This window comes from Drosophila navojoa, chromosome 5 (assembly GCF_054131105.1).
Source record: "Drosophila navojoa isolate 15081-1374.11 chromosome 5, UAZ_NAV_1.0, whole genome shotgun sequence".
Lineage (NCBI taxonomy): Eukaryota > Metazoa > Arthropoda > Insecta > Diptera > Drosophilidae > Drosophila > Drosophila navojoa.
The window spans coordinates 4,155,276-4,179,564 of record NC_142893.1 but is presented as its reverse complement, the minus strand read 5'-3'; the positions used below and the strand labels follow the sequence as shown (position 1 = coordinate 4,179,564).

General features: G+C 38.8%; 1 protein-coding gene across 1 annotated transcript; it reads left to right on the top strand.

Moving 5' to 3' along the window:
- The first annotated feature begins 452 nt into the window (after window positions 1–452).
- On the top strand, window positions 453–24,263 carry LOC108652681 (uncharacterized). The gene is given in 10 exon segments (XM_089262277.1): window positions 453–724; window positions 6,045–7,601; window positions 8,526–8,667; window positions 17,304–17,446; window positions 18,036–18,181; window positions 18,306–18,500; window positions 19,953–20,867; window positions 21,635–21,694; window positions 21,772–21,969; window positions 22,024–24,263. Coding segments are annotated over 9 exon segments (2,460 nt in total). The 5' UTR covers window positions 453–724; window positions 6,045–7,555; the 3' UTR covers window positions 22,639–24,263.
- Window positions 24,264–24,289: the final 26 nt, after the last annotated feature.

Below are 24,289 nucleotides of genomic sequence, written 5' to 3'. Positions count from 1 at the left end.
AAGTATGCTTTTAATTTCCTAGAACGTACTCGAGTAGCCTGCAAAAGACACCCTGCCACCGCCCAGCCCCCGCGCCCTCGTTCACCCTTCTCATTGGCGGGTCAAATAATGCGCTTAAAAACCCAAAGTTCGTCTCCTCAGTCAATCAGTCGCCCAATCAGACTGTGAGTCAACCCGCTGTCAGTTAATAAAGCCTACATCTCTCTCCCTCACACCCAACAATTATATTCGGCCACAACCGCGACCTAACACAACGCAAAAGCTTTGCAGTTAATCGAAAAGAGCGCGCATGTAAGAGCAAAAGTTCACACTGTGAGAAATTGGAAGTAAGCAAACACAATACACCAGTCGCCTGGCAGCTATTTTTGTCCACTTGCTGTAACTCGAACGATGCAGCCCTGGGAGTGCTCTCTGTGGCCTGCATGCGTAAAGAGGAACGCAACAACACGAAGGCGCGCTGCTGTTCAGTTGTAGTTTACGCGTCGGCCGCAGCACAACGCTAACGAGCAAAACGGATAAACGGTATACGAATAACGAAGATAAAACAGAAACAGAGACAGCGGCGACATAGGCGAAGCGCAGCTCCAGACTGTATGTGTTCTGCCAGCGTTTGTTCTTTAGTCTTCTGTCTGTGTTATCAGTTCAACGGCAGCGAAATACCAAATCGTCGGAGAGCAGGTGGTAGCAGCTGAGCCGGCGGCAAAAAAGCCACAAAAGAGGCCAAGTAAATTATACACTTAAAAGCAACAAATACAAATATAAATATAAATACAAATACGTGTGCAAAAATATATATTTTGCTAAGCACTTTTATCCTATGCACACACTCTCACATACATACACACACATATATATATTTTGGAGTGTCTGTTAGTGTGTGTGTGTGTGTCTGTGTGTACTTGAGCTGCCTACCTTTGGTGTCGGTGTGAGTGTGTTTGCCTGTTCGCGCCTCTCAATTAACGGCCCGGACATAGCGCGAGACTTGAGCCACATTGCTGCTGCTGCTGTTGCTATTGTTGGTGTTGTTGTTTAGCTGCATGTTAAGCCAATAAATGGCATTAAAATTAAAAAAAAAAAAAAAACCAACGATAATTGTAACGAAGCAAAGCAAATTTTAACGAAACAAACGGCCGCTAATGGACTTTGTCGATTTTATATTTCATGCAGGAAGCAGCTGCAATAACAGCAACAACAATAACAATAAGAACAAAACAATGAAAGCCAAGGTGAAACAGCCAGCAGAGATGAACGGCAGCTGTCGTAATTAAAAACTCATTTTATGCACATGTTCAATGCGAATTTCAAGTTAATGGGAAAGCGTGGGTGGGTGTGTGTGTGTGTGTGTTCATATACTATATAAATCTTATAAATCTTTTTCATCTCTGGCCATTAGCACGTAGCACGTAACGCGCCAAAATAACACGATTCCAGTATTTATAAACAAAGTTGCTGCCAGTATATAAACATACACACACACACCCACACAGAAAGAGACGTCTAGAACGGTACAAATTTGAATTTAAGTTTCGAATAGTCAAAACGCGGCAAATGATTTTTTTGAAATTTTTGTTGTTGTTGTTGTTTTCCTCTCAATTTACAAATAAATTCGCCGCTGTCGCCACGGACGCCGCAATCGCCGCCGCAGCCATCGCCGCATTGTTGCGTGAGTTGCCGCTGTCGCTGCTGCTGCTGCTGCACATGTGGAAATGTTGAAATGTGGCAATTTATTTATACGATTTATGTTATTTTTGGCCTGAAGCAACGGCGAAGTAAATTGCACGCAGCGAAATCAGTTCAACCACGCTACACACGTACATACACACAGCCATGCGGACATACATACATACAAATATGTAAAAATACTCGAGCTACTCGCTGCGATGAACCTATGACAACACAAAAGTGAGCATGTATGTGCATATGTTTGTATGTATGTACACACTGGCAAGCGACACACTTTTGAAATTCCAAAGGGAATGGCAAGCCGAAGAGAAGGACAAGAAGGAGGAGAAAGAGAGGTACAGAGCTAGCAGCAACTGCCAGAAAACGAAGGGACCTATAACAAAAGCAACATGGCGCATAGCTGCCGTTAGGGATTTGTTGAGGGTGGGGGAACTAACGAATTTTCAGCAGCAGCAGCAGCAGTAGCTCAGCTTAAAGTGCATGGCCAAGGCACGCACACAAACACACTCACACAGACACACACATGCATATGCTAGAGCGCGCTTTTGGGCGCTGAATTCGAAGCAAGTGCTTTTTTGTTTTTACGAGCAGCCCAGCAAATAATAGCATTTTATGTGTGCTCTCTACACCGCTTTACAACAATACACTGAGCGAAAAAGAGAAACTGGCCAAACGACAAAAGATAAGCCACATGCATAAAAAAAAAAGAAGAAAATGAAAAGGACAAGTGCGTACAATGCGCTTGACAAATTACATTTTACGCTCACTTAATTATGCAAATGCAATGAGTGCAACAAAGCGTGCAGCTTACGGCTATCACTCAAACGGTAAACTACAGTTAAGGGCGCTCTTAAATTTTGCGCAAGCAGCTTAAGCTGTCGTTCGCTTTTATAACTCACTCATTAATTGAGTTTGAAGTGTAGCGCAAATTGAGCTGTTTCTCTCAGTGAGCGAGTGAGCATACGTACAAACGTACACACATACACACGCACACACATACATACATTTACTGAGAATGGCTGTAGTTGAAGTTATGGCTGAATTAAGTTAAGCGCCGGACATACAAGCCTTTTGGGGTTAGTCAGCGACTAAGCTGACCTTTTTGTTAAGAGCACGCACACATGCACACGCACACGCACACAGAGACAACGGCAATTGTCTGGGGTACGCAATTTGATGTTAACACAGCTGATTGATTTATTGTCTGTTCAGTGGCTACCGCAAACACCAGCCCAACGAAAACAACAACAGAAACGCACAAAAAAAAAAAAACAGAAAAACAAAAAATTACATACAAACAACACAACGTTGATCAGCAAAATGCCAAAAGTCCTCAATAAACCGGAGTCGCAACGTGTGCAATAAAAAACAAAAATAACAAACACACACACACACACACACTCAAACATATATAGTTATAGACATGCAAGCGAAAGGGCTGCCTTATGGATACATATGTATGTATGTGTGTATGAAGCGTGCGCTTGTATGCGTGCATGTATTGTCGCCATAATTAACAGTTGCGACGACGACGACGACGACGACGTCAGCGGCGACAGCGCGTACTAGCCGCCATTTTAATTTTACGATAACTGTTTTCACCTACTTGTTTTCACTCATTCACAATGTAAGCGGAGTGCATGTGGCAGCACACACACTCAAACACACACACACACAAACTACAAACTACAATACGCTCACACACACTTGGACTTCCTCAGTGCTTCAGTTGAAAATATTCTCGCAGTGCGTCACCAGCGTCACAGAGCTGAAATTATTTTCACAGCACGTCAGCAACATGCTTTTCTATATGTACATGTGTACTACGTAGTACGTACCCCATTTGAATATATATGAAAGTAAAGGGTATTATCAAGTTGTCAATTGTATTCAAAAGACAGAAGAATGCAGTTGAAAGTGCTTGCGTCGCGACGATGAGCCCAAGTTTTTGCATAGCAAATTATTTGAATTTTATGCAAGAGAATATGAAAATTAAATACCCTAGAATTTTCTTATATTCGTATTATAGGCTATATGTATGTATATATGCATTAAAAGAGAGAGGGAAAGAGCACAAGCTATTCTTACAGGCTAACTGCTAGTTGTGCCGACTCTCGTTCATTTCCTTTCGTTCTTAAGAGTGTCAAATGAAAATTTCTTGGAAAATTAACATTTAAATTACGAGTACGCTCGCTTAAATTACAAAATGCTCTGCAATCATTTGCTTCAGCGTGCCAAGGCGCGCGTGCGATTCAAATTTAATAAAAAATTCCTTCAGCTTGTTTACATAAAATTCATGCATAATGACATCACATACATTACATTATACGCATACACACTTATATATATATTATATAGTTACTCATTCATGAAATATCATTTAGTTTGGCAATGCTGAAATTGACCAAAGAAACTCATTTACAATCAATTAAGTTTGCCCTTTGGTTCGAGGCACGTTCCGCAGCCAGTAACTGCCGTGTGACAGTTTAATGATGCCACGTATGTCACATGGAGGTACACACACATACTCACACACAGTTGGAGCGCCAGGTAGCCATTGTTACATACGTGCGGCCGTAAATCCCTGGACATCATGGCTGTACATTCAATCAATGGGCGATGTTATATACCGCATTTAAGCTACTTAAACAACTTAAATGTATCAATATTCAATGCGGCCCGTTGCCACTCAACAGCCGCCCCACCGACCCCGCTTATGACACTCCACCCTCCACTTATCCCTAACTGAAACCCATTCATGAATTATTCTGTTAGGTATTCACTTGGGTTTACTGTTTCATTTCTTTTTTTTTCGAACTTTGGAAACTTTTTGTAAGTTGAGCTAAGCTGCAAATAAATTAACTGGCGCTTAGCTCTAACTCTGTGTTGATTTGTTATCATTTAATGCCTTTGCAGACAATTGCCAACGAAATTAATTTTGTCTGAGCGCCAAGACTCGTTGAGTAGGACTCGCAATGAATTGAGAATCTGAGTGTATTTTTTATTGCAGACAAATTAATTTACTTTTCTATTCATTTGACGACTTTTCCAGAATTGCAATAAGTTGCTAAGTTTGCTTTAAGTGCTTGAGAATTGCAAATGAAGTCTACTCTAATAGAAATCAAACTGTGCTTTCATTGCAGACAAATTGATTTCTTTTTAGACAGAGCTGAATTGCTTATTTCTGCTCATTTATTGCCTGCATCAAGTTATTTGAGTTTGCCTTAATTGTTTGAGAATTTTAAATAAAGTCTGCGCTATTCAGAAATTAGCTGGACTTTGATTGTAGACAAATTGATTTCTTTTACATTTATTTACATGTATTTTATGTTTGCATTAAATTGTTTAGGTTGATTAATTGGACAGTCTATAAATTTCTTTGGTACTCTATAAATTATTAACTTAAAAATTTTAATGGGCTTTTTTAGTTCTAAGGAAAAGTCTAGAATAAACTATTGAAACATTAAAACAGCATGAAATGTGTGCGCCTATGAATGCCAAACTATAGACAGGCCATAAAACTTGGTGAATACCAATGCTATATATCACTCTAGTGCTATATATACTATATACGATATATATATATATATATATATATATATATATATATATATATATATATATATATATAAATATACATAATACATATATATCTATATATAACAGCAAAAAAATTCATGCTTGATCGAATGCGATTGCGTGCTAATGCAAGTCTTTCTAATTGAACGTGAAACGTGAATGTGAATATCAAATGGAATTATGTATTAGAAAAGCACATTAGACAGACGTGTGTGTGTGTGTGTGTGTGTGTGTGTGTGTGTGTGTGTAAGTGATTGTAGATGTGTGTATATACGACTGTGTGTTATATGTGGCGTATGCGCAATGTGTGTGTGGGCCTGAAAGTATGCAGCGCTTTGTTTGGTTTCAATTTCCGTAATGAAAACGAAAGTCCGGCTTCTTAGCTATATGTATTTATATATGAATAGGTACTTAAAGTACATACATAAATACATATACAAATTAATATATATAGATACAGTCAAACTACGCTAAAGTGAATAGCTTAAGCCATTTGTTGAAGTATGAATACAGTCAAACTACATTACAATGAATAGCTGAAGTCTTGAGCTGAAATTAAGGCGATTATTGAAAATTTGTGTTTATTCAGCGGCAAATCTTGATAAAAATTAAGCACTTTATAAGTAATATTGGCCAGCTAATTGCTGTTTATTGCTAGAGTGCTCACTGTGCTCAAGTAATTGTTCGGCTGCCTTGTTTTCCTAAGCTTCTTACAACCAATTTGACTAAACCATTTGCCAAGATGCTCATTAATATTCCACAAAAACTTTGATTTATTGCAGCAACAACAATAACAACGACAACAACAACACCAACAAGCAAGCGAGCAAGAACAATAGTAATTAAGGCGAAAACGTGCCACGAAAAACAAACCGAGAGAACAAACAAAGAAAGGCAAAGAAATAAGCGCAACAAGAGGCGCAAAAATTAGTTGCCTTAATGCTTCTATAGCAATTAAGCCAACAGCAGCAACAACAACGGTTAACCAAATGCGCAATGCATAAAATTAAACAGACAACAGCAACAACAACAACAATAAATCAAAAGACGGCGACGACAGGTGGAAAAGCTGTGCACGGCCCTCATGCAGCGCCGTCGCCGTCTCATTGAATTAATTTCAACAGCACATAAATTGGCCGTTTGAAGAGCACGAAAATTGTAAAGCGGAAAAGCGGAAAAACTAAAAAAAAAAAAAGGAAAGCAAAACAAAGGAATAAGTAAACACTCGAATAGAAAACAAAACCCAAGTTTTTGTTTCCAGTCAGAAATCAACGACTGTCAACTGAACGATTGGCGTTTGGCGTTTGTCGTTTGTCGCTTTTTATTGATTTTATATATAGAAAAAAAAAAGAAACAGAAACAACAACAACAACAACAACAACAAATGGCATTGAGCCGCAGCAAAAGAAATAAACAAAAAACAAAAGCAAACGCAATGTGAATAATTTTTACTCAATTGTAGCACGAAACATTAAGAACAATAAGAAGAAGAAGAAGAAGAATAAGAAGAAGAAGAAGCAGAAAACGAAACGGATATACATACATACATATATAGATAAACATAGCTGAAATAAAACGGTCTGATGATTCAAGACAACGCACAGACACACACACACACACCTACACACACATACGCCTATGGCGAAGCCCATAAAAATGTGCTATAAAAAATAAAAACGCATAAATTCAAACAAACAAACGAAAGAAAAAAGCCAACTAAAGTTCAAGTTAAAGTTAAAACAAAAGCGAATAGAAAAAGAAAATAACTAAGCCATCACAACAATAGCAACAGCAACAGCAACAGCAACAACAACAACAACAATTACATATACAATGCCTAATTGGCCTGGATAATAGAGCAGAGGCAACAGCAAAAGCAGAAGACGCAGCCGAAGGAGCCGAAGCAACCGCAGAGAACAAAAAGCAAGACTGATTTTTATGTTTTTAGTTAGCTTTCTATTCATATGCAAACTGGTAACAAACATAAAATACTCATAAAGTACTAAACAAAAAGAAATACTAAAACAAAAGAAACAAAAACAACAAAAAAAGAAGCAAAAATTACCACAATTACACGAAGAAGGTGCAATGACGAATGCCAGCAAATGAAGCGGAAACCATAGGAAATCCGGCTTTTTTAGGACATACTACAACAACAGCAGCAACAACAACAACAACACAACGAACAACAACAAACAACGAACTAACACCAACAACAACACGAAGGCGTGGAATTATCAAAGCCATCATCAACAGCAACTGAAATTGAAACTACTGAAGCAATTGAAGCGCAATGTTTGTGTTCATTGTCGTACTGTTTGTCAATACCTGTCTAGCTGGTAAGTGTGTGTACACTGAAAGAAATCGAGAAGTCAATGAGCATCAAGTCCAAATATGATTCAATGATGTGCATTTAATTGCATGAATAAACAAACATTTATAGGCTGGTCTTCAAAGAGGCCAAAATTTGATTCAGTAACTGAAAAACTTGCGCTAAAAAAATTAAAAAAAATATATATATATTAATACTATTATAATTATTAACAAAATTTATACACATTTCCTTCATTTTATTCCATTAAATATTCAAAAATTTACATTATTTTTCACTTTAAATACAGTTTTTAGTTTTCTATGTAAGAACACAGATTTTTATTCAAGTGTATCGATTCCGAGTAAATATTTGATTCAGTAGCTGAAAAACTTGCGCTAAAAATATTAAAAAAAAAAAATTATGATTACTCTTATAATTATTAACATAATTTATACACATTTCCTTCATTTTATTCCATTAAATAATCAAAAATTTATATTATAATTCACTTTAAATACAGTTTTTAGTTTTCTATGTAAGAGCACAGATTTTTATTCAAGTGTATCGATTCCGAGTAAATAAAAAAATTAAAAAAAAAAATTATGATTACTCTTATAATTATTAACAAAATTTATACACATTTCCTTTATTTTATTCCATTAAATATTCAAAAATTTATATTATAATCCACTTTAAATACAGTTTTTAGTTTTCTCTGTAAGAACACAGATTTTTATTCAAGTGTATCGATTCCGAGTAAATATGAAATGTAAATTCCGGCTTCCAATCAATGTGCTACAGTCCAGGCTTATATAGAGCAACTATTTTTTATTGACTTCTTAATCTGGATATGTTAATTTTAAGCTAAAAATACGTTGTTTATCTGTGCAGTCATGTCGAACTGTTATTTATCTACACATGTTTATCTTGCCTCTCTGTCCGTGTGCAGGCACCATACCAGCTACGCCGGAAAACATAACCGTTACATTTCTAACGCCAACGGCTGTGCGTGTCTCGTGGCAAACGCAGATTGATCTAAAGGCGCATCCCATTGAGAAGTACATTGTAACGTATAAGCCGACGGATGACAGGTAGGTACCTCTGGCATTATCACACACACACACACACACACACATAGTCACATACACACACACATACACGCTTTGTTTCGTTTAAGTAGTTCACAAAGTTGATGCAATTATGCAAAGAGGCGTCGCTGACTTTACAATATTTTGTGCAATTGACAAGGCTCAGCTGTGGGTATCTGTGTGTGTGTGTATGTGTGTGTGTGTGTAATGGCCCTGAGCTAAATAACGATAACGAAAGTTAAGCAAAATGGGAGGGGGCTAGCAGGGCCCACAACAGCAAATACAAAGTTAAAGCCAAAATGACCGCGTATAACGGCGTAGCACGAAAAAGAAAAACAAAAGAAGCCGCCGCTGCCGCGTGTACTTGAAGTTACCAAAGTTCTCTTACACTGAGGGAAAATGCAAAAACAATGTGAAGACAGCTTTTTTTCATTTTTTTTTTGTGAGGAATGAAAATGTGCAGACAAAGGGTCTTAACTAATTATAAGTTTGGCTAATTAATGGAATTATTGTTTAGAATTTTTGAGCTTGAGAGGGGGAGGGAAACATGTATGGAGGGCGAGTGTGAGATGGGAAGAGATGGAGATGAAGAGAAAGATAAAAAGTCTCACAAAAAAGATGTGAGTGAGGCAAATTGAATGAAAGGGGAGCAGAAATTGGGAAAAGAGCAGAGAAAGTAAACGAGAATATGTGAAAAAGGGAATATGAAATGTAAGCAGAGAGTTATCAACAGAAAAAGAAATAGAGAGAGATTATATGAGAAATGCATTGCGAGATGGAGAGGAAAGATAAAGCTGAGTTACTCTGATTAATTGATTTAGTACCCTCGCATTTCTCTCAGTGCAATGCGCTGCAAGCATGCCAGCGAGCGTATGAACCGCTGCATTGAAGCAGCAGGCCCGACGAGCAGGAAAAAAGTGCGATGGTGGAATAGCAGGAAGAACAAAACATGCTTGTAATCGTAATATTTTCTCTGCTCCACGTCTCTCTTGCTCTCCGCTCTCTCTCACTCTATGCCCATCGCACTCCTCCTCCTGCTCCTCCTCTTTGACTGCGATTTGACAGTGGCAGAGCGAGGAATCAAAAAGAGCAGGAGCCGGAGGAGGAAGAAATAGAAAACAAGTCAAGTAGCGTTGCATATTTCGACTAGAAGTCGAACGCCAGCCAGGAAGGACTCTCTGCTAACGACTACAAACTAAGGACTTCCGCTGGCGCGAGACGCGAGACGCGCTCCGCGGGGCGGGGCTTGTGTGAGGCAGCGTGGCGGCAGGCGTTCAGGTGGGCAAACGGTAGGGGCTCGGCAATGGGGGGGCGTGGCACGTCAATGTTTTGGAAGGACATCGGAATGCCGTGTAATAAGTTAAGTGCTTGGCTTTTGTGACTTTTTGACTGCGGCTGCAGTTCGGTTAGGCTGGCTGCTGTTGCCAACCTTTGTTCTTGTTGTTGTTCCTCAAGGTGTTTTCAATTTAATAGCTGCGTGTGTATGTGTGTGTGTGTGTGTGTCCGAGTGCTTGACTGCATGCGCGTGTTTGTCTTTTAGTGACCATTGCCCATTGTTGTTGCTGTTGTTATTTCTTTCTTATTGTTTCATAAAGTTCACGCCTATATCAAAATTTTATTACATTCATTTCGTTTGCCGTTGCCGTTGCTGCTGCTGCTGCTGCTGCTATTGTTGTTGGCTTTATTTCTCATGGCCTGAACATTATTTATAAGTCAGTTTGTTTTTTAATTTTTGTGTTTTTCTTTAGTATCGATTTTTAGTGCTCGCACTCATTACAAAAAGGGCAAGCGAGTGTGCCATGCGGCCAGAGGAGAGTGGGGGCACTAAGGGGAAGGCCGGGGCCTAGTTTTGTGTTCTATCTTCCAGCCGTTTTTCGAGTAAAATTGTGCTGATGAATAATGTATGATTAGTACATAGACACGTTGACGATGACTCGAACTCGACTCAACTGAATGGGTCTATAGCATACATACTCTACACAGTGCCTACCGAGCCAGTGGGGAGTGTGTGTACACACCCTTGCGCTAGACGGGCAGACAAAAATTACATATCTGAGCTGCATACATTTCTAGTAGCTTTATAATAAAAGAATAATATGTGTTTGTATATACACTGAGAGAAAAAAGAGTAAAGAGAAATGCTGGCAAAAATCAAGAAGCGCTAATTGTTTGTCTTATGAGTTTAGATTAGAGCACGAATAAGTCTTTAAGTTGTAAGTATAAGTACGCTATATCATTGATATAAATTTAGTATGGGTAAAGCATAGTACAGCAGTGTCAAGAGAAAATATATATACAGAGTATAAGTGTTGTGAATAAAAGAGCTAGTATAAGTAAGTACTAATATAAAGTAATTATAAGTATTATATTTATAAGAACTAGTGCAAGTAACTATAGATATTACTACCTGTATAAAGTATAAAGTATGAATATAAGTACAGTATAAGTATAATATTAGAATAGATAAGTATAATATTATTATATTCTAAGTATAGTATAAGTAGAGCATAAGTGTAGTTTAAGTAAAGTATAAGTTCAAGTGTACTTACAAGTACAAGTATAATAGATCTTAAGAAAAAACCCGACCCAGCAATCACTAAAACTTAATAGCCTCAACATAGTGCTTAATATTGAATGAAGGCATAGAAGAGTATGCTTATGAATAAAAGTACAGTAAAAGTATAATATTAGAATAGATAAGTATAGTATAATCTTAAGTATAGCCTAAGTTTAGTTTGAGTAGAGTATAAGTTCTTCAAGTATACTTACAAGTATAAGCAGAATAGATCTCTAAAAAGCCCGAATCAGAAATCATTAAAACCAAATAGCCTCAAAATAGTGCTCAATATTGAATGAAGGCTTAGAAGCGTATGCTTAATATTGGTCAAATACTTTATTACAAGTATAAATAGAATAGATCTTAAAAACCTCAACCCAGCAATCATTAAAACCAAATAGCCTCAACATAGTGCTCAATATTGAATGATGGTGAACGAATACACTTGACTATGATGGTATTTAGCATGTATACGATCTTCGTATATTCATATGTTCATGCCTGAACAGAATGCATATAAGCGTATGCTTAATATTGGTCAAATACTGCATTTATTATTCTATAAAACGCTATTGATTGAGTTTTTTCTCAAATTGAATTTTTGCCGTAACTTTCTCGCACTTATTATGCATCGCATAGCGCACACTTGATGCTAGTCGCACATTTCAGCGTAACTTAATGTTGGCTCTCTGTTTGACTGCGCATAATATTAATGCAAATTTTATGCTTGACATAGGCGCATAATTAATATTAGTTGATGCCATGGGCAAAGGCTGGGATATTAACGACGTACACGCACTCACGCAGTGCCTTTGGCCATTTTATGCCCGTGATTTTCCGGATTAGTGCAGCATTTTCTCACAGTGTTCACATATACATACGTTTCTGTCTGTCTGTCTGTCTGTCAGTGCTGTTGTTGATTATCCAACCAGTCCATTGGCAAGGGATGCGGGGCACAATTTGTCAAGCACCATCAATAACAATAATAATTAATAACAATTACTGTCCAAGCGCTAAGGGCTTGAGCTAAAGTGCTCTGGAAAATTTTCAATCAATACGAAATGAATATATATATATATATTTTGTGTGTGTGTATATATGTAAGCATTCAGATTCTAATATACTGTGCACAAAGTGGAGCAGCATTTTTACAGCATTTATTTAACATATTTTGTGCTCTATCCGCTGACAGCGTCTAATTATTATCGTAACGCTACCAAAAATGCAACGGAAAGGTCAAACGTCACGGGCCCGCTGAGAGTGCTACACAGAGACTGCTACACTGTAGTCCAAGTCAACATTGCGGTTGCTGGTTATTTGCTGTTCCGTTATTCACTTTTCTCCATTTCCATTCTCAATTCTCTTTTAATTGGTTTGCATTTTGTCTGCTTTATAATTTTTGCTGGTGGTAAATCATTTTACATATTCTCAAAATGAGAATTCTGCGCTGTCTGCTGCACAGCATGGCGTATACTTAATTAACTTCTGCCTCGTACTCCTCTAATACCTAAGCGAGAGCAACTTTTAAGTCACTTAGTTTGGCCTGAAATCTGTAGTCTGAAACACACCTGAAGCCAATTAAATACTTAAGAGAAGCTCTCTAGGGTTTTTTCATTGGGCATATTAAATAAATGTAAAATTTGTTTACATATTCTGCTTACATATTTCTTTTTCTACAACCCAATTATGGAGGCAGTGAATTTTTATTGTACCTGTGACGCACCTGCTCTACATAATAGATGAGCTGAGTTCAATTAAAAGTTTTTCGGGTTAGCATGTGCATGTTGTTCATATTAATTTAATAATTCACTTTTAGTTGGCTTTTTATTGTAATTATATTTATTTTTGGGCTTTCCACTAATTAGCCAACTTTGTTCTCATGGGCTATTTTGTTGGCCGCATTTGCATAAACTAGTTGCTGGCAAATAAACGTAGTTGGCGCTTACAAAAGTTTATTTGGAGTTACATAAAAGTTGCCATGGATATACATACATATGTATATTGTATGTATGTGTATATGCCATAAGCATTGCAGCTCATATAGACTATGGCTGGCGCTATGAATTTATTTCATTAAGAGCACTTCCCAGTTGCTTCAATTCGATGTCCGCGCCCATTCGCCATCAATAGCATAAGCAAAGATTGCCCCTTCCTCATCTCATTCGCTCTGCATAGCAGCTTATGGTTTGAGTCAACAGTACTTCAATTCTGAGAAGGCCGAACAGAATCCATTTGATTCTTGGAATGTACCCAAGGGACGAAAGATGTTTTTTCAATGCCTGTTGAAGGAGATTGCATCTATTGGTGGACGAAATATACTTTATTAAATATATTATTATCTATATATACTTTATTCACAAGCAGAATTCTATGCAGGTTTACTTTGCCCATTAAATATGATAATTCGTATAATTTCTTTAATGGTTTTGTGTATATGTATGTGTATGTGTATATAATAGAAGACGAGTCCAGACGACGAGCTAAGCCCACGCATAGCCTCTAATGCCTACTGCATGTCTTGTTTGCTCTGCATGCCTTGAAAGTGATTGAAATAGCAGCGCTGCTTAGGGTGCAGCTGGCTTCTGGTCAGACACTCCCGATTAGAGCACGCTATGCTCTATACAGCAAGGCTGTGAATGCACAGGATTGTGTGCTCCAATAGTTGCCAAATCCAGTGCATTCACAGAGTTAGGCAAGTGAACAGCAACATTTCACTTGATGAAACAGCATAATAATATGTAAACTAATAGTCTATAAGCAATATTGCTATATAGCCAATACTATATACATATTGTAATATACAAACATGTTTGTGCGTGTGTCTGACAGCGAGACAAAGCTTCCACTCTGCATGCCACACACACAATGTATGCTTCTATATATATATATACATGTGTGTGTGTGTGTGTTGACCCTACTGCTACTTCAGTTGTTACGCGTTTACAATACAATAAACTCAACCGGTTTATACACAGAAAAAAACAAAAGCAACAACCATACAATGTGCAGCATAAGTTATTAAAAATGCCAAGCCAAATGTTTCACACACACACACACACACTCGCATATACACATATATATATTTAACTTGAATTTGCAATTTCGGAGTCTGAGTAATGGACACAAAAAATGTTGAGCGTAGCCAATTGCAGGCGCGCGCCTCTAAACTGTTTGTTTATTCAACGGCAAACGGAAATCCATTGGCCTGGAACTTTAACAACAGCAGCAGGAGCAGCGGCAGCAGGAGCAGCAGCAGCAGCGGCAGCAGGAGCAGCGGTAGAAGCAAAAAAAAAAAAACAAAGTTTTGCGGGAAATGCCAAGAGAAAGTTTGACTGGGTCAAAAGGGTAAAGCTAAAGAGCATATATGAAATTTTTTGGCAACATTTATGAGCGAGAGGTGAGAGAGAGAGAGAGAGGGAGAGAGAGAGCAAAAGTGCCTGCTCTCGCAATTCCCCAAAGTTAAATGCTCTAAGCCGCCCCAGCCGTAAGCCACACGAAACTTGGCTTGTGCGTGCAAATTGTGGTGGGCAATCAATGTACCGACAGCTGACAGTGGGGCTTAAACTTGATTTGAACCTGGTCGACCTGGACCTGGCCAAGTTTCGACATTGTCACATCTGTTGCCATGTCTAACGGCAAAGTTTGCATAACAGCCAGCAAAAATAATAGCAAGCGCTATTTTATTTCTCCTTCTTCTTGTGGCACTTAAGTGGTGCATGGGGCATATTAGTTAAAGCATTCCATGGGTATATATGTATATATATGTTAGTTTGCTCATATCTAAATAAGATTGTTATGCTGGGAATACAGAGAACACAGCAGCTATATACAAGTCAAAGACTTTAGCGTAAACTGAGACTGTCTGTAACTGAGAGTGGGTGTACGACTCTTATGAGTACCAAGAATAATATTATTTGTGAACTACATTTAACATTTGGGCTCGTGTTTGCATTCACGAAAACCAAGCGAAATGTTTTGGTTAAGCAAAGTTCGCCTAAATGGGACACAAATGCCAGTTAACCGAAATGAAATGCTCGCTATGGTTAGTTGGGATACTTAATACCCTTGTAGACACGCAGCAGCTGTATATATTTACCTTTTGTATACTACTGAGCAAACATTTAGATAGTTATGTTTACCTTTTATGTTGGTCTCTGATGGAAAAAGCAAAATAGATTGCGGAACTTTAAAGCTAAACGAAATTTGACTACGCCATTTAGAATGCTCTAGCTGGGAGTGCCGGACTGAAGAGATAGATACCCAATCTATTTTCGGTTTGAAATTATAGATAATTTAAAAGCAATTTAGACCTATGTATACGACAGCTGGAGAGATTGACAGAGGGTTTATTAGGGCTTCTCCACAACTTGTAATCGATTTCGTTGAATTTCATTAAAACTTATCGATAATTTTAAGGGAGCTATAGCTAAGAGTGGAACACCCATGAATAGCATTTAAAGACAAGGCGGAACTAGCTCGATTCTGTTGATTCCATCTAAGAATTTTATTGAAATACGGACTGAATAAAGCTGAAGCTCTTAATCATTCAAGAATGATTATATATTTTGATCTTCTGTTTTGTTTCACATGATATACCACTAAACAAATCTTATAATGAAGACATTATAATACATACATGTGTCTTAACTGAAATGAGAAGAGCATAAGCAACCTTTCAATAAATGCAATTATATATAATTATTATTGGAATATTTAAATACCAAAAGTTGACCAGGAAATTAGCCTTTAAATATTATAATTATATATAATTATTGATTGAATATTTAAGTACTAATTATATGTTGCTGTCAATCAAAATTTGTTAAGTTGGCAACAGACAAATTGATATGTTCAAGGCAGGTGTTAAGAGATAGCGCATATGACTATGACAAAACTAAGTTTCTCTTAATATAAATTTAGTTCGAGGTTCAAGGTTCAAGGCTCAAAATGAGATTAAATATGTAAGCCTAGAGTCTACAGCCATAGAATTTGATATATTATAATAAGAAATGAAATATTAGATATGTGTGTGATATAATCTACAATTTAGGCTAGCTTATAGGGTATTACTTAGTTATCATAGGGCTTAGCTATTGACCTGCTATAATATTCGGGGCATATTAGTTAGTGACTAAGAATGTGTTGATATTTTGTATTCTATGTTTTCTATTTTACAGGGTATACCCTTGACAATACACTGTTTTGCTAACATTTTGATGTATGTATATTCTGTTGATATTTCATTAGGAATTAGAGCAAATAGCTCTTTCTTCTGCTCCTCGTCCTCCAGCTCCTCCTCTTCATTCCTAAAATTCTACAGGGTATTTATAGTCAGCCATCGCTTAACGATTGACACACTTTCCGTTAGCCGATGTTTTTGTTATGGCTGCAGGCAACAAAAGCCGAGCCGCGTATGTTTTTTAGCCTCCAATGGCTGACGCGTCGATTCCACTGGGGCCCATTTGCGCGGCGTGTTTTATTCTGTGTTTGTGTGTGTGTGTGTGTATCTGTGTTAGTGTTAGTGTCTGTGTTAACTGTAACGGCTATGTGCTCTATATGAATAATGAATCATTTGTCAGGCTGTTGTTGTAGCGGCCGCGCTGCTGTAACAGGAGACATTGCACCAAAGGCCAGAAGTCTACGCAAAGCTCTGCGACTCGGCTAACCACGCACTTGTTAGCTCATAGCACTTGTATACTATATATGCATACACATACATATATATTCTCACATACATATATATATATATATATATTTGTATCTATAGAGTGGAATGGGTCTGTTATACGAGCTCAATTGCGGCTAAATCTAGGACATGTTTGGCTAACTGCCTGGCAGAGTGACAAAGTGAAATATTGGGCCCATGCTGTAATTACGAGCCACAAACCTGTCCTCATATTTCACGTCTTGCTCGCAACTATTTATTGTAGTTTTGTGCAATTAGCTACGCACACACACTCACACACACACTCACACACACACACACACACACGCATACGCATACGCATCCAATACACATACTTACATCCTGTCACACTTAGCTGACGTTCGAGAGTGGTAATTGAATTAATTTAAGTTACAGGGTTGTACAGGACGTTGCCGGCAACAGCGAGGCCATTGTCCTGGACCGTCTGCTGCCCAGCACACAGTATTCACTCTCTGTGACGGCCATCTGGATGGGCAAAAGATATCGCAGTCGCGGCCAAATCAAATTTCGCACGCTGGGTAAGTCTATAGCTATAGCTATAAATCTTAAGTTATAGTTTTCTATAGCTTTAAGAATTTCCGATATTTAAGTGAGCAAGTAAAATTGTGACCTGTGTCTGGGCTATGCGCAAACCCCAAGCGAGCTATTGTCTCTAATTTTCTTGAGCTCTTTATGTTAGTTGTAGAGGTAGTAGCTGGAGTAGGAGTAGTAGTAATAGTGGAAGCAGAAGAAAATTAGTAGTAGGAGTAACTATAATAGTAAGAATAAGAGAAGTAGTAGTAGTAGTAATAGTGGAAGCAGAAGAAAATAAGTAGTAGGAGTAACTATAATAGTAAGAATAAGAGAAGTAGCAGTAGTAATAGGAGTGGAAACAGAAGAAAAGTAGTAGTAGGATCATAAATAATAGTAAGAATAGGAGAAGTAGTAGTAGAAATAGTAGTAGGAGTAGTAGAAGAGGCAATTGTATCACAAGTAGAAGTAGGAGCGGTAAGAGAAGAAGTATAAGTACAATAAATAGTGTTATTAATAATGTAGTAGAGCTCTTAAATATAAAAAATCTGGAATATAAATAATCTGGTAATAATAAATAATATATTTAATTTATAGATCTGCCGCGAAACACATCACAGCAGGACTTTCCGCCAGGCATCTATGGACGCAATGGCTCCGGCAATGGCACCAGCTTTGGCGACGATGTCACCTCCACAGCGACCAATACGCTGACGCACAGAACCTCCAGAGAGCTGCCAACGGTAAGAAAGAGTGTATGATAAACGAGTATATATGAGGAGAAAGAACTACCGTTACATAATCAGCTTTCAGTATTTGATTTAAAGCAATGCCGTTTAAAATGATTTAAATCCACCTTTTCCACAGATACGTGGCGTAGAGATTGGCATTGTGCTCATCGTGCTGATGGTGTGGGCAGGTGCTATAGCGCTCTTCTTCAACCGTTGGGGCAAAATCCGGATGCTGCTGCCCTATCAGCCGGACTACAAACACGAACAGCTGAAGGTGCCGGGCACAGGTGTTTGCAGCGCCAGCGGCTGCAATGGCCAGCATTCACACCAGGTATGGATCGTATGTAGCATATACATATATATATATATATATATATATATATATGCATACACATATATATTTATGGATATATATATTTAGTATGTGCTTACTATACTGGGCTGGGCTTTAATGGGTATTTAATGCGGGCGGTTTACGCAGGGCAGACAAAAAAAAAAAAAAAACAAGTATTTGTTCTGTTTTCTGAGCGCGAAATGAACTTTAACTGTTTCCTTTTTTTGTTATGCTTTATTTATAGAACCTACACCCCGATTTCTTTGTCAAGGTATACAAAAATCTTTCATTTCTCAAATACTTACTGCATTATGAACCAAAAAAAAAATCTTTTTCTTTTGCATTTTATTAGCTTTGTACAACAAGTCAAGTAAAGACTATATGAAAAGTTTTATTAATGAAAATATATAAAAACAAAATGCGCACAATTTTCTTAAACTAGTGCACCAAGCCCTGCTCTATCCCATTTTCCCTTCTCTTCTACTTAAAAAAATCTATTTCCATCAGATTATTTGGAAAAGCTTAAAATGACAAAAATTATCAAATTTTATTTCGAATATTGAATGTAGAAACGTTGTTGGGCCTACCCAGTCAAAGCTGGGAAAATCCTGTATATATTTGTCTGTTTCAAATTAAACATAGATCATTTATAAATGCCAAATGTAAAATGAACTATCATCAAATAAATATAGCATACTTTGTCGGGCTATCAAGTCATGTATACGACCCGTATATATTTACACCTATGTATTGTATATGATTATTGGAACAATTAGGTTTCACCTACCTCTTTCAACTTCTACTTAATTATAATTTGCTAAGACTCAAGCTTGTTTCTAGTTTAAATATGATTTCGCTTTGACCGATTTTGTAGTAAAAAAAAATATACTCTGACACGCTTTCTTTAAAAGTTTCTGTAGAGTACCCTAACTTCGGTGTGCACCGAAGAGAGTTTTTGAATTCCTCTTCTTCTACTTAGAAACGTGCGCTTCAACTTTCTTCAACCAAACAAAAAAAAAAAAAAAAAACATTACAAATTGTAAACTCTATAAATTATTTTAGTCACATTTAGAGCTGCACCCAGGCGGTTGACCCTAAATGAACCAGTTCCATTTGTTCCATTTGTACATGTTTGATGGTTCCGCGCATGGAAGCACTCTTTTAAATATATAAATATATATATAAAAGTTTTTACCCCATTTGCATTTTCTATACATATTTCGTAATTAGTTTAGCGGTTTTGGTTTTAAGCTTATTTTGAAGCTTTGTTGAGGTTCTTCGAGCTTTCAATGAAAATCACTGACAAAAGTTTCTTAATATTCCACCCAATCAATACACTTGGCTCGCTCTCGCCTGCTCCTGCTCTCGCCGCTGTCTCTCTCTTTCTCTTCCTCTCTCTCTCTCTCTCTTTCTCTTTATCTCTTTCTACTGTAAATGCGCTGCACTCAGTGCTTGCCCCGTTGCGAGGGCTGCGGCATCTTTGATCGCTGCTTTCAGTATCCGCGACGGGAGCTCGAGCGCGATTGCGGCTGTCAGTTTGCGCTGCTGCATAAAGCGGATGTGGAGAGCTAGCAACCAGTGCATCGTGAAGCGGCGGCCACGCCCACAGCGACCGCTATCCACAGCCATGGCACGCCCACCAACACATATGTGCGCGGACTCAGCGTCGATAATCAGTCCAATGTGCTGGAGCATATGGATAGCATAGATAGCGCTGTACCCATAAGAAATACTGATACAGATGTGGACGCAGATGGCTGTCAACCGGCCGAGGATGAGAAGCTACTGTTGCAGCGGGAGCCATCAGTGCAGCCGCAGCTGCCACAGCAGCGTGTGTTGCCTCTCTCGGTCAATAGTCATACGAAGCAGCGTCGATTTGCGCAACAGCGCAGCATATTGAAGAACTCGCAGGAGCGCACCTTTGTCGAGGAGAACGAGGTGCTCGAGGCCAAAAAGCAATTGATATTGCGTCGGAGGCGCCTCTTCAGCCACTATCGGCAATACGATCAGTGGCGACGGCGACAGTTCAGCTATGATCCCAGCTACTTTCGCCCGCCTCCGTTGCCGTCTAGACCGTTGGCATACGCTGATTATGGGCCAGCTGCCGTTGGCGCTGCCGGCGTCGGCTTCAATTACGGCGCCATGGGATATGGAGTTGGAGGCTCCACATCCGGTGCGGGCAATGTGGGACGCCGGCGACGACAGTATCGGCGGCAGTATTCGTGCGCCGATCGCAGTCGAGATGGATCGCGCGAGAGTCGTGGATCGTCCACGCTGCAAAAATATCACAGCATGGTCGCCAGCGATACCATACACACCGAATCATCCATGCTCAATCACAGCAACTACAGTGAACCGGCCAGCGTAAGTGCTTTTCGAGACGCCAATCGATAAACGATATAGCGCATCCGATTGCTTGTTTGGGCGTTCGCTCACATTTATTTGTGCTCGTTCGTTTCGTTCATTTGATCGTTGCGCTTGCTCGTTTCGTTCCGTTTCGCTCGCCTATCGATTCCGATAATTGCACTAAACGCCATGCACTTCGTGTTGGGCACGTTAATCGTTTAACCGTTTAAACCGTTTTACCGTTTGTTCGCCCGGCGTTTGCAGCGTTGAAGAAAATAAAAACAAAAAGAAACTATTTTTGAGCACCCATTAAATAAATACTTAGCACATAAACACCAATACACCATGTACAGCTAGAGGAGTCGATTCTAGACTCACGCTAGACTTTCACTAGAGCACAGCCAAAAACACAGCCGCCAATTCCAAACAACAAACACAAATATAAAATAAACACCAATTCAGTCACAGTTTTCGTATCGCTTTTGTAGAGTATTGTGCAGGTTGTTGCTTAAAGCTTCTCGCTTGCTTCTGTTGTTGTTCTTATTGTTAATCGCCTGAAGAGGATATATACTTCGTTTCGTCTCTGAAAATCCTGTTCTTCGATTTACAAATTGTATGTGTGTGTGTGTGTGCGCGCGCGTGAGAGTGTGTGTGTGTGTGTAAAGTCTGATATTTTGTTTTTGTTTTCCACCAATGGGTCTCTCTCTTTATCTGTTCTTTCTCTTCCATGTCTCTCTTTTTCTCTCTCTCTCTCTTTCAACTTCTATATATCGTTGAGAATACAGTTCGACAGCAGTGAATGTGGCGGCACCTTTGCTCACCCACCGTTGCACTGCAATAGCCGCGTAAGAAAAACAAACTGCAAAGATCACCACGATTCTTCAATATACGACTATTTACCTAATGAATCTCTGTCTTACAGCACATCCATATGCTCGCCGAGGAGCGTTCCACATCGATATCGGAGCGCTGCACACGCAGTCGCATCAACTCGGCCATATTCGTCTCGTCGGAGGGTCGCGGATTCGACTCGATCGAGTTCCTGCGTCGCCATGGCTCACAGAGTGTGCTCTGCCGGAAGGCCAAGAGTGCAGAGAATATTACCGAAAATGGACGCAGGGTAAAACGTCGTGACAAAACAAAGAATCTAATTGATGATATATTTGCCTTGCAGAAGAGCCTGCGTCCATGGCGCACCGACGATGACTCCGTCCAGCAGCAGCAGCAGCAGCAGCAAAACTCCTCCCAGGACATTGAGATGAAGGAGTGTGGCGCCAATGCCGGTGAGCTGCTCACGCTGCCCGTACTCCACGACGCCAAACAATCGCCAACAGCCGTAACTAGTTTACTAGCACGCTCCTCTGCCATAACCACGGCCAACGTTATCGTGGGCAGCATTTCGCTGGAGGCTCCACCGCCGTATATGCAAGATGATGATGCCACCTCCATATCAGCTCTCATACACAGCGATACATCGGCCCTGGTGCACGATTCACAGGATTCAGCGGAAACTGTGGAGGAACTGGTGCACGTTCCACTGCTGGCCAGTGCAACGGCTACAGCATCCTCCGTTTCGGCCGCCTCCACGCCCAGCATTGCCATTGAGGCCAAGCCGCGTGTGCTGGTGCATCAGCGCTCATCGACGGCATCCTCATCGCCGCACAGCAGTCCCAAGAATTTGGGCCTTGGCTTAAAGATCATCAAGCCGAAGATTAGCGCCGTGCCAATGGTTTCAGTGTCGGGCCCATCGCCGCCCATTGAGAAGCCGCCGCTGGCGGAATGCTTGTAACAAATGGCAGCCGAAACATTTATCTAAGCGCGCTCACTCAAGGCAAACTGGACACCCAGTCACAATCGCAAATCTAACCTATTCACCTTCCCACACACCTCACACACACACACACACACACACACGCTATCCTTGACTCAGATGGAATTGTGGTTTAGAAGTATGCCAGCTGCTCAAATAAGTGTTTCGGTGAAGCTGAACGGGATTTAAATGCCGCTTCAGGCAGTTAAAACTAGTTGTAAACGTATTACTAGAAATAGACGTAGGCATAGACGTAGTTTATGTACCAAAACATGAAGGGAAATGAAAGAGGGGCATCAATATATTGCAGGAAAGCTTTGTATATTCAACAACGACTGAAGTATACATATACGAACTATAGATGATGTGTTTTATAAGCCATTATAAACAGACAAACACACACACAACTGATGAATCAGCTTTAACGACAAACAAGTAAACTATCAGGCTTTAATATATTACGAAGAATTTCTGGTTTAACCCTAGACATAGGCAGACTTGAAAACCTGTTGATGACGTTATATACGATATATATATATCTTTACATGTTCTCTTCTATATCTATATACATATACACGCATACACCTAAATATGACTAGATATAGCCAAAACCTAGGGCACCAACACATGTTTATACATCTATATACACCTCTATGTTTTTCACTAGTAGTCTATACACGTATATACCCTAGAGGTAGTTGAGAATGAACCCCACTATATAGCTTGTAGGCACAAAGAACAATTGAAGGTAGTCTAAAGCGTTACTAACTTAACTTACTCTTACCTACTACTAGCTAACATATCAAATACCCACGACCAAAAACGAAACGTTGAAACTGTAAAACTAGTCTATAAACTTAAATTCCTACAATACGATATTGTAATATAGAATTGTCAAGTAAGAAAGTGCCCAGGATGAGTTCTAAGTGTTTTTAAAACTACTTGTACTTGTACGTTTATTATAAAGACGTCATTTTAAAGATATATAATTCTATATAGATATACATATATTTATATAAATATATATGTATGTACGAGTATCCTTTTAGTTGTTAAGCATGCATTTTCAAACAGTTTCACTTGATGTACCTAGTATATGATAGTTATATGAATTATATATAGAACTGATGGCAGCACAGAAAACCATTTGCTCTTTCTTCTCTAGGTAGTTATTTATATTTTAGTTATGTTACTTAAATTTCTTAAGCAATATACTTGCTTAATTCAATCCCCTAATAACCTTTACTAAATACTATATAAGCTGTCAACTCTCTGTCTAAAACAATTCTTATGTATATAGACACCCGCACATGTATCGACTCAATAAGCTCTTTAATCCCTGCTATCTAAAACAGAATCCATACCAAATATAACAGGAAAAACTGGATTATTGAACGGAACACATGTTGTTATTAAGGAATTGTCAATTTATGGTCCAAAGCTACAATAATAATAAAAATACAAAATAAATATAAACAAGCCATTTGAATGGGTCAGAGTTAAGCTTAATTAATTTACAATTGGTCTACGTTCGATTCGCTATTAAATAAATATAATGTGGATGTGTATTTTTTGAAATCAAATAAACGGAATAATTCATTCAACTGACAGCATTTCAGTCATTAATAGA